Source organism: Chinchilla lanigera, unplaced genomic scaffold (genome assembly GCF_000276665.1).
Source record: "Chinchilla lanigera isolate Chin_1 unplaced genomic scaffold, ChiLan1.0 scaffold00176, whole genome shotgun sequence".
Taxonomy (NCBI): Eukaryota; Metazoa; Chordata; class Mammalia; order Rodentia; family Chinchillidae; genus Chinchilla; species Chinchilla lanigera.
Window position 1 is genome coordinate 171,343 of NW_004955577.1, and position 10,163 is coordinate 181,505.

The window sequence follows — 10,163 nt, forward strand, 5'->3', positions numbered from 1 at the left end:
AACTCCGCGGAGCCTTGACAGGTGAAGTCCTCCCGCGCCGCGGTCAGGCACAGCCGCCCGGGCGCCCCCAGGGGGCGGGGGCGCGGACCACCGAGCCATGGATTGCACATTCGAAGGTATTTTTTTCTTTTTTTGCAGGATCTATTTTGTGCAGGGTCTGTTACACTGCCTGGCTCACCTCTCGCAGAGGAGGGCGTGGAGGTCTCGTCCTGAGAGAGTACTGGAGCGTTTCCAGCCCTGGCTCCTCGGGGAAGTTGGCGGCCCCGCCGAGCTCAGTAGCCCCCTGCAACTCAAGGGGCGGGTTTGCCTAGAGACCTGATGGCAGCGTCCTGGGACTGGGGCTGGGCCCTTGTCCACCTCCTTGCGCCCCTTCCGAGCAGGGTCCTTCTCTCTACCACGGAGGTCATCCTGTTTGCCGGCCCTGATTTTGCGGGTATCTTGGACTCCCCGGGCAGAAGATGGGAGCCGCAGATTGTCCACACTCTCAGTTTGTCTTTCTGGGTCTCAGTTTCCCCGCTCTAACAAAGGGCCCCACGGGGACGGGTGAGGGCTGGGACGTCCTGCATTGCTGTATCACTGCGTGACTGGAAGGTCCGCAGAGTGTTTCTCTTTGAGGGTCCAGGGAGGCCGAGCCGCCACCCTGTCCGCTCTGTCACGGCCTTGAGGAGATTCCCCTCCTGCAGCAAGGTTCCTGCCTCAGCACCTTCAGCAGCAGGGTTGCTCCCCGCCCCACTGGGCAAAGCCTCCAGCCGCGCTGCCACAAATGGCTTGATCTTTCTGTTGTGTCGATGAGGAGACTGAGGCGGATAGAGGAGGCGATTGGCCCAGGTTCCACCCAAAGTGGAGGGCAGCGGTGAGCCTCGGGTTGGGGAACTTGTGACCCCTGGGGACTCCGGGTTGTGCGTGTGTATCCTGTGACTCAGGTGGTCTCTGTGGCCCGTGGTTGGGCCTTAAGGACTCGGTTTTGTTTCAGACACCATAAGACCTTAGACCAGTAAGTCTTTGACCCAGTAGCTGGCTTCCCCACATGGGTTAGAGGGCTCCAGGCTGAGCCAGCGAGGCTGCTAGTCGCCAGCTAGGGGAGAGGGCCTGTAGCCAGGCTGGGGTTGAGGTAGGGAGCGCGTCCCAGTGTGTATGAGGAGGAGGGAGGCAGACAGCCCTTGCTTTCACAGAGGGAAAAACCGAAGTCCTGAGTGGCCAGACCTGGGTCCTGAGGTCACCTGGCTGCGGGCAAGACCTGGCCCTGTGCCCGGAACATAGAGATACTGGTTGGCTACGAGGCCAGCAGCTGGCCCAGGCCCAGGCCTCCGTTGGTGATGATGGTGTTGCTCCTGGTTTCCTGGTAGGGCAAGGAAATGTGTAGAAGCAAGAGATACGGCATTTTGTAGACCTGAGTTTGAATCTCACTGCATGCTTTTGGGCTGCTTGTGGTTTTTCTTTGGCTTCAGGGTGCTTTTTTTTGCCACCAAAAACTAGAGATAGTGACCATTGGTTGTGGCTTTGGAGATTCAGTTGTTTGTTTTTTTGAGACAGGGTCTCACTGTGCAGTTCTCACTATAGCCCAGGCTAGTCTCAAACTCACAAGGATCCTCCTGCCTCAGCCTTCCAAGGGTGCTGGGATTACAGGCGTGTACCACCATGCCTGGTTGGTTTTTTTTTTTTTTTTTTTTTTTTTTTTTTTTTTTGTTTTTTTGAGACAAGGTGTCACCGTGTAATTCAGGGTGGCCTCAAACTTGTAGCATTCCTCCCATCTCAGCCTCCGGAGTGCTGGGTTACAGGTGTGTCCTGCCGCACCTGGCTGGGGACTCACTTTTGTCTTGGGTACTGTAGTATCTTAGGCCAGTAAGTCTGCAGCTCAATTTCTTCTTCCGTAGAATGGGCACCATACTACACAGTACTGTCGCTGAGCTGTGTGTTGCGAGGTTTTGGGGTCCAGCCTTGTCCTATCAGTGTGAGTGGCCCCAAAGTGTGCCTGGTTCTTGGCCCCACCCCTCCCTGCTGGCATGATCGCCTCCTTGTGTGTCCTCCCAGCATGGATGGGGACCTTGTTCTGCTCTGTGCTCCTCTTGGAGGGCTGCTCTGTCTGCCATTCCTCTTTAGGGTCCTGGGCTGCGAAGCTAGGCCTGGCATGGAGTACCCCACCACCTCGTCAGGGCCTCGGGCCATCCTGCTTTTCTCTGCGCCTCTGTCTCCCCCGTAAATTGAGAGGATGGATGGTGTTACCCACTTCTCAGCATCCTCTCAGGTCCACCCACATTCTGTATCCAGAGGACCTTTTGGGGCAGCCTTGCAGGTAGAGCCCAGGAGTGGCCAGTGGATTGGGCATGGGGCCCATGGCACCATGTGAAGGCCCTCTCTGACCTGCATCTCCCCTGTCCTGGGCTGCCTCCTCCCTCTGGCTGCTGTGGCCTGTCCCCCTCCTTGGAAGCGGACCTGCCCCTCACACAAGCAGAGGGGCCAAGACAACGCTGCCCCTTGGGCCTGTGGGCTCCTTTTGTCGTAGGTGCCCTTCGACTGGACTGGGTCCTGGAGTGGGGTGGTGATGGGGGTAGGGAAGAAAGGAGAGGCGGTCTGGAAGGATTTGTCACCTGGGCAAACGCCTGGAGCTGGTTTGAGTCCGCCGTGCACAGTGTGTGTGTGTGTGTGTGTGTGTGTGTGTGTGTGTGTGTTTTATGGCGTACGCTCTATGCAGACAGGAGTGAAAGTTTACTACCTTCCATATTAACATGTAGGGCAGGCTCTTGGGGGTGTGGGTTAGTGGAACAGCTTGTGCTTACCCCTGCGTTTGATCCCCAGCACCAAACCAAAACAAAACCAAGATGCAGGACATTCTCAGGTCCTCCAGGAAGTGGCTTGGCTGGGCATGTGTTTGGTTTTGTTTGAGACAAGGGTCTCACCACGTTGCCCACTTTAGCCTTGATGCTCCTCCAGTCATGACCTCCTGAGAAGCCGGGATTACAGGCATGTGCCGTTGTGCCCGCCGTGTCTGTCTCGCCCGTGGTCAGGAGCAGTTCTGCACTGAGGGGACTGTTGGGTGTGGAGACGGAGGCCATCAGGGGAAGGAGCTCTGGCTCTCCAGTAGGAAGTTTAGCCCGGCCAGGCTGGCAGGGGTGGAGGCAATGAGCTGTGCCCCCGTGCCGTCCTGCTGTGCCAGGGCTGTGCAGCACGTGCTGTGCGAGGTGTTGCGCCACGCATCACAGGTGCCTAAGAAGAGGCTGTGTCCGGGAGCTCTGGCGCACGTGGGTGGCTTTCCGTCTCTGCGGCTTTGCCCACACACGAACAGCTGTGTGTGGTCAGGGAGTGTGCAAACAAGACCTGCTCGGGGGCCAGCCTCCCCTCCGCTCCGCCGCCGCTCACCCGCTCTTCTCTTCGCAGACATGCTGCAGCTCATCAACAACCAAGACAGCGACTTCCCTGGCCTCTTCGATCCGCCCTACGCGGGGGGTGGGGCAGGAGACCCCGACCCAGCCAGCCCTGGGGCCTGCTCCCCAAGCAGCTTGTCTCCACCTCCTGCATCACTGAACTCCCCTCTGGAAGCGTTCCTGGGGGGCTCCGAGGCGACACCCCCGCCTGTGTCCCCTCCCCAGTCTGTGCTCACCCCACTGAAGATGTTCCCTTCTGTGTCCCCCTTCTCCCCCGGGCACGGCATCAAAGAAGAGCCGGTGCCGCTCACCATCCTGCAGCCCCCTCCCCTGGCGTCTGCAGCCCCGCAGCCGCCCACCCCACAGCCCCTGCAGGCACTCCTGCCCCCCAGCTTCCCGGCCCCCGCCCCTCCACAGTTCAGCTCCACGCCTGTTTTGGGTTACTCCGGCTCTCCTGGAGGCTTTGTGGCAGGTGAGGGGGTGAGGTGGAAGGGGCGGTGGGGGAGGCCGCTGGGCGTAGGCGGCAGTGTCAGCTGCGGTAGTGGTGGCGAGATTTGCAGCTCAGAGACACTTGGTGACTCAGTGCTCCTGTCCTTCCGCTGGGTGGAGCATCGCCTCCCACTGAGGCCTGGTCAGCATGTTTGCATCAGATCCAGGCAGGGCCTGTCCAATAGGAATCCACACGGGATAATGACTCATCCCAGGTGATGGACGGTAGAGAGCTGAAGAGCGACTTGGAAGTGGGTAAAGGCAGACTGTGTCCAAAGCCTCAGGCTTTGTCACTATAGGAACCCCTCCCGGGAGCACCCAGCCGCCACTGCCTGGCCTGCCGTTGGCTTCTCCGCCAGGAGTCACACCCGCCTCCTTGCATACCCCTGTCCAGAGTGTGGCCCCCCAACAGCTCCTGACAGCCACAGCGGCCCCTGGAGCAACCACTGTGACCTCACAGATCCAGCAGGTCCCGGTGAGGCGCTCTGGCCCGGGGTGGGGGAGGCGGCAGTTCTTGGCCCCGGTGTAGCTCATGGCCGGCCGTGTCCCGCTGCCAGGTCCTGCTGCAGCCCCACTTCATCAAGGCAGACTCGCTGCTCCTGACCACCATGAAGACTGATGTGGGGGCCGCTGTGAAGGCAGCGGGCCTCGGCTCCCTGACTCCCGGCACAGCTGTGCAGACAGGGCCCTTGCAGGCGAGTGGCACGGGCGGGGAGGAGGGCGTGGAGGCCGAACACTTGCATGCCCCCCTGGTAACACGTGCCTGACCCTGCAGACGCTGGTGAGCGGCGGGACTATCCTGGCTACGGTGCCACTGGTTGTGGATGCCGACAAACTGCCCATCAACCGGCTCACAGCTGGCAGCAAAGCCCCGGGCTCGGCTCAGAGCCGCGGGGAGAAGCGTACAGCCCACAATGCCATCGAGAAGCGCTATCGCTCCTCCATCAACGACAAGATCGTGGAGCTCAAGGACCTGGTGGTGGGCACGGAGGCAAAGGTATGGGCAGAGCCTGCCAAGGTGCAGAGTGTGTGTCCCTGGAAGGGGCAGGGCGGGGACAACAGGCAGGAGGATGGGCTGGGCTGGGCTGCACAGATAGGGACTAGACTTGAGCCTGCTGCGGCTAGGCAGCCCTGTGCACTCCGTTCAGCTTCACTGAGGCCGTGGGACGGGGAGAAGAGGCTGGGAAGAGGGACGGTGAGGGTTGCTGTTCTAAGTCCCGTGGTCAGGGAAGGACTTGCGGTGGTGACACCCAGCAGAGTGCTGAAGGAGACGAGGAAATGAGGCATGAAGGAGCCTCGTAATGACAGCAGTAGCTCAGCAGACACAGTAGTGTGTATTGTGCATGTTAATTCTTACTCTGCCCTGGGACCTACCTTAGTGGAGAGTTTAGTGAAGGAACAGCAGGTGCAAAGATCCTGAGGCAACTGTGTCCTGAGTAGCTGCATTCCCTTGCGAGGCGGCCTCAGCCAGGTACGAGTGGCCAACTGCTTTCCCCTCCCCCCTACAGCTGAACAAATCCGCCGTCTTGCGCAAAGCCATCGATTACATCCGCTTCCTACAACATAGCAACCAGAAGCTCAAGCAGGAGAACCTGAGTCTGCGAAGCGCTGTCCACAAAAGCAGTGAGTCCTCACCTGGCCTTCTGGTCCCTGGACTCGCCCCGCCCCGCCCCGCCCCTCCTCTTGTGACCCCATCTCTGGGTCTGGCCCCATCTCCCAGCCTGGCCTTGCTTGTGGATCCGGTCCCTCTGTCAGCTTGGGCCATGCAACTACCCCGGCCGCCTCTGGCAGTGGCCAGCCCTGTCCCCCTTCCCCAGCCTCAGGGTTGTGTATCTCCCAGGGTCCTGAGCCGGTGTAGGCTGGGGATCCAGCCTTCACCCTGGCTCTGCCTGCTCTGCTCCGCAGAGTCACTGAAGGACCTGGTGTCAGACTGTGGCCGCGGAACAAATGCAGATGTGGCCATGGAAGGGGTGAAGTCCGAGGTGGTGGACACGCTGACCCCACCGCCCTCAGACGCTGGCTCACCCTCCCAGAGCAGCCCTTTGTCCCTGGGCAGCAGGAGTAGTGGTAGTGGTGGCAGCGGCAGTGACTCGGAGCCTGACAGCCCCGTCATCGAGGACAGCCAGGTTGGGCCCTACAGCACTGCCCTTTTCCCTCTCCCTGTGATGTCCTCTGAGTTCCAGGAGGGGTCAGGAGCACTGACCTCGTGAGGCCTGGAGCCCTGCAGGATGCCGGTGCCCTGGGGCTGTGCCTGCCCTCACTGCCCTGCCCACCCCTTAGGTGAAGCCGGCGCAGCTGCCGTCTCCCCACAGCCGGGGCATGCTGGACCGCTCCCGCCTGGCCTTGTGTGCCCTGGTTTTCCTCTGTTTGACCTGCAATCCCCTGGCCTCCCTGCTGAGTAGCCGGGGGCTTCCCAGCCCGCTGGATACCACCAATATCAACCACAGTCCTGGACGCACCGTGCTGGGTGCCGAGGGCAGAGGTAGGTGAGGCCAGCCAGGGCACCTCTGGGAGGCACCCTCGGGTGTAGAGCCTCAGCTTGGGCCTGGGACTCAGCTTCCTGGGAGCTGTGTCCCGAGCGCTTCTTTCTGCCCTCAGATGGCCCTGGCTGGGCTCCGTGGCTGCTGCCCCCTCTGGTCTGGCTGGGCAATGGGCTGCTGGTGATGGCCTCCTTGGCACTCCTCTTCGTCTACGGGGAGCCGGTCACTCGGCCTCACTCGGGCCCCGCTGTGCACTTCTGGAGGCATCGCAAGCAGGCTGACCTGGACCTGGCCCGGGTAAGGCTGGCCTGGGGCAGGGCCGGGGCAGGGCCGGGGCAGCGCCAGGGCCCCCAGGCTGGGAAGGTACCGGTGGTCACTTACCCCCTGTTCTCTGCACATCCCCGAATTGCCCCATCCTCGCCACGCCTGTCCAGCCCCAGAGCCCCACTGAACTGGGGACCCAGGCAGAAGGGAGACACTCGGGCCTCTCCTCACCTGGAAACCCTCACCCCAGGGGGACTTTGCCCAGGCTGCCCAGCAGCTGTGGCTGGCCCTGCGGGCGTTGGGCCGGCCCTTGCCCACCTCGCACCTGGACCTGGCCTGCAGCCTGCTCTGGAACCTTATCCGCCACCTGCTGCAGCACCTCTGGGTGGGCCGCTGGCTGGCCGGCCGCGCCGGGGGCCTGCAAAGGGACTGCGCCCTGAAGGCAGACGTGCGAGCCAGCGCCCGGGACGCGGCCCTCGTGTACCACAAGCTGCACCAGCTGCACGCCATGGGTGAGGCAGGGCAGGGAGCTGGCCGGAGGGGTCCCCCACTGCGTGTCTCCTCTTGGCCTCACTCTTCCTGCTTTCCAGGGAAGTACACGGGTGGGCATCTCGCTGCCACCAACCTGGCACTGAGCGCCCTCAACTTGGCGGAGTGTGCAGGGGACTCTGTGTCCATGGCGACCATGGCGGAGATCTATGTGGCAGCTGCCCTAAGAGTCAAGACCAGTCTGCCGCGGGCCTTGCACTTTCTGACAGTGAGTGGCTGGTGGGCTGCTAGGGACAGGGCTGGGTCTTGCCTCTCAGCCAGTTAGCAGGCGGGCTGGGGTCTCAGCCGGTGTTTGGGTTTGAGCCCCGCCTGTCCCCAGTGTGACAGCCTGGCTTCCCTCTCCCTCAGCGCTTCTTCTTGAGCAGTGCCCGCCAGGCCTGCCTGGCACAGAGTGGCTCGGTGCCTCCTGCCATGCAGTGGCTCTGCCACCCTGTGGGCCACCGTTTCTTCGTGGACGGCGACTGGGCGGTGCGCAGCGCTCCACGGGAGAGCCTGTACAGCTTGGCCGGGAACCCAGGTGCTCGCTCCCCCCGGCCCTGTTCCATGTCCTGTGCCTTGACCCCCGTGTCCCTGGATGTCCCTGCCCACCCTCGTTCATCCCCTCGCCGTGGGTTGGAGCTGTGGGGGCTGTGGGAACGGGAAGGCCTGGCTGTCTGTCTGTCCTGGTTGCGTTTCTTCAGAAGCAGCCGGGGGTCTGAGGACAGATCCGAGAAAGCAGTGGGATGGAGCGGGGCGGGGGCAGGGCGGCTGCGCAGGTGCCCTTGGGAGACAGCGGGGACACACACGGCGGTGTCCTCCCCAGCCGCAGCTGCGGGGCTGGGGTATTTTTCCTGCACCTTTCTCCTGCCTGTGGTGGGGGCTGCTCCTAGGGCCAAGCTGGTACTTCGTCTGGCGCTGGGTGTGGAGAGGTGACTGGGGGGGGGTGCTGCTCCATGCCCACCTGCCCCCTCCTGCCCGCAGTGGACCCGCTGGCCCAGGTGACCCAGCTGTTCCGTGAGCATCTCCTGGAGCGAGCGCTGCACTGTGTGGCCCAGCCCAGCCCGAGCCCCAGCCCCGGGTCCGCTGACGGGGACAGGTGAGGGCTCCACCAGGGGCCCTCCAGCCAGGATGCTGATCGCGTGGTCTGGGGGTGGGAGTGGCTGTGTCCGGGGGCTGTGGAGGTGCCGGAGCCCGGGCTCTGTCACTTGCCACGCGCTCTCAGGGCCTCTTCAGGTCTCATTTTCCCCACCAGTCGGCAGGAGGAGCGGGTGGCCTTTGCAGAGCCCGGGGGTCGGGCGGCGCGCTGGTGGGTAGGCGGGGAGGGCAGTGTCCCCAGAACCCCTCCCATCTGTCCCGCACAGGGAATTCTCAGACGCCCTCGGCTACCTGCAGCTGCTGAACAGCTGCTCTGACGCTGCCGGGACGCCCGCCTGCAGCTTCTCCATCAGCTCCAGCATGGCTGCCACCACCGGTGAGCCTGGGGAGCCCTGCCCCGACTCCCGGGTGGCCAGGGACGGGGTGCCTGAAGGTTGCGGGCACTGCTCCCCCTCTGCAGGCACAGACCCGGTGGCCAAGTGGTGGGCCTCGCTGACCGCTGTGGTCATCCACTGGCTGCGGCAGGACGAAGACGCGGCGGAGCGCCTGTACCCGCTGGTAGAACACCTGCCCCGGGCCCTGCAGGAGGCCGAGTGAGTGCGCAGTGACACTGTCCCCGCCCTGCACCCTGCGCCCCTCCCGGCCCCTCAGCACCCCGTTCGTACCCACCTTTGCTGGGTGTAGTAGGGATTGCCGTGCTGCTTCCCCGGGATCCAGGAGCCGTGCCCCGGGATCCAGGCGGGCCGTGACCTGGCCTAACGGGTACCCCTCTGTCCTGACCCTGACAGGAGACCCCTGCCCAGGGCGGCTCTGCACTCCTTCAAGGCTGCCCGGGCCCTGCTGGGCCGAGGAAAGGCAGAGTCTGGCCTTGCCAGCCTGGCCATCTGTGAAAAGGCCAGTGGGTACCTTCAGGACAGCCTGGCGACCACAGCAGCTAGCAGCTCCATTGACAAGGTGAGGGATGGGGCCAGGGTTCTGGCTGGGCTGGGGTCACAGCCCTCCGTCCACTGCCCTGTCGCTCAGGGTTACCCAGGTGGCACAGAAGGGAGTATCTGGGTGACCTTGTTTCTGGCGTAGGCTGCGTCCAGGGGTGCGTAGCTGCCCCCCTGGCTTCGTGTTCGTGCCCCCAGGCAGACAGCTGCGGTGAGCAGCCGGCAGGGCCTTTCTGCGGGGCCGGGGGTCAGAAGCGGGTGCCCCCGGGCAGGGGTGGGCGGGGCCTGGAGAGGCGGGCGGCCCCGCGGTGCATTGCGGTTGCATTGCACGTGTGTGAGGCGGGTGCAGTGCCTCGGCAGTGCAGCCCGGGGCCGGCCCCTGGCACCGCCGCCCCCCACCCCTCCCGCAGCTAGGGCCCCTGTGACCCCTGGCCCGCCTGCCACCCCCAGGCTGTGCAGCTGCTCCTGTGTGACCTGCTCCTTGTGGCACGCACTAGCTTGTGGCGGCAGCAGCAGCCACCTACCTCGGCCCAGGCGGCCCCGGGGGCGAGCGGCGGGCCCCAGGCCTCTGCTCTGGAGCTGCGCGGCTTCCAGCGCGACTTGAGTGGTCTGAGACGCCTGGCACAGAGCTTCCGGCCCGCCATGCGGAGGGTGAGTGCCCGCGGATCTCCCGCCCGCTGGGGACGCGAAGTTGCAGGGCGCGGGTCGCGGCCTAACGCGGCTCCCTGCCCCGCGGCCCCAGGTGTTTCTGCATGAGGCCACAGCCCGGCTGATGGCAGGGGCCAGCCCCACGCGGACGCACCAGCTACTGGACCGCAGTCTGAGGCGGCGGACCGGCCCAGGGGGCAAAGGAGGTGAGGCGGCCGGTCCGCACGGCTGGGTGGGGGGGTCCGGCTCGGCCCTGCGGCTTCCCGTTACCCTTTCCTGCCTGGGCCGGTGGGCAGGCTCCGATGGGGGTGTTAGGGGTACTAAGGGAGGCCGTGTGTGTGTGTGTGTGTGTGTGTGTGTGTGTG

General features: G+C 63.9%; 1 protein-coding gene across 1 annotated transcript in view; it reads left to right on the forward strand.

The window, feature by feature from the left end:
- Positions 1 to 82: 82 nt before the first annotated feature.
- Srebf1 (sterol regulatory element binding transcription factor 1) overlaps positions 83 to 10,163 on the forward strand; it is a 12,245-nt gene continuing 2,164 nt past the window's right edge. The window contains exons 1-18 of the mRNA XM_013509620.1: positions 83 to 116; positions 3,376 to 3,834; positions 4,151 to 4,326; positions 4,409 to 4,546; positions 4,627 to 4,848; positions 5,360 to 5,474; positions 5,757 to 5,977; positions 6,132 to 6,333; positions 6,450 to 6,628; positions 6,846 to 7,107; positions 7,186 to 7,352; positions 7,493 to 7,661; positions 8,105 to 8,219; positions 8,485 to 8,594; positions 8,679 to 8,811; positions 9,007 to 9,172; positions 9,601 to 9,801; positions 9,893 to 10,067. Of these exons, the coding sequence (XP_013365074.1) occupies positions 98 to 116; positions 3,376 to 3,834; positions 4,151 to 4,326; positions 4,409 to 4,546; positions 4,627 to 4,848; positions 5,360 to 5,474; positions 5,757 to 5,977; positions 6,132 to 6,333; positions 6,450 to 6,628; positions 6,846 to 7,107; positions 7,186 to 7,352; positions 7,493 to 7,661; positions 8,105 to 8,219; positions 8,485 to 8,594; positions 8,679 to 8,811; positions 9,007 to 9,172; positions 9,601 to 9,801; positions 9,893 to 10,067 (3,229 nt within the window). The 5' untranslated portion in view covers positions 83 to 97. The remainder of the gene's footprint in view (positions 117 to 3,375; positions 3,835 to 4,150; positions 4,327 to 4,408; positions 4,547 to 4,626; positions 4,849 to 5,359; positions 5,475 to 5,756; positions 5,978 to 6,131; positions 6,334 to 6,449; positions 6,629 to 6,845; positions 7,108 to 7,185; positions 7,353 to 7,492; positions 7,662 to 8,104; positions 8,220 to 8,484; positions 8,595 to 8,678; positions 8,812 to 9,006; positions 9,173 to 9,600; positions 9,802 to 9,892; positions 10,068 to 10,163) is intronic.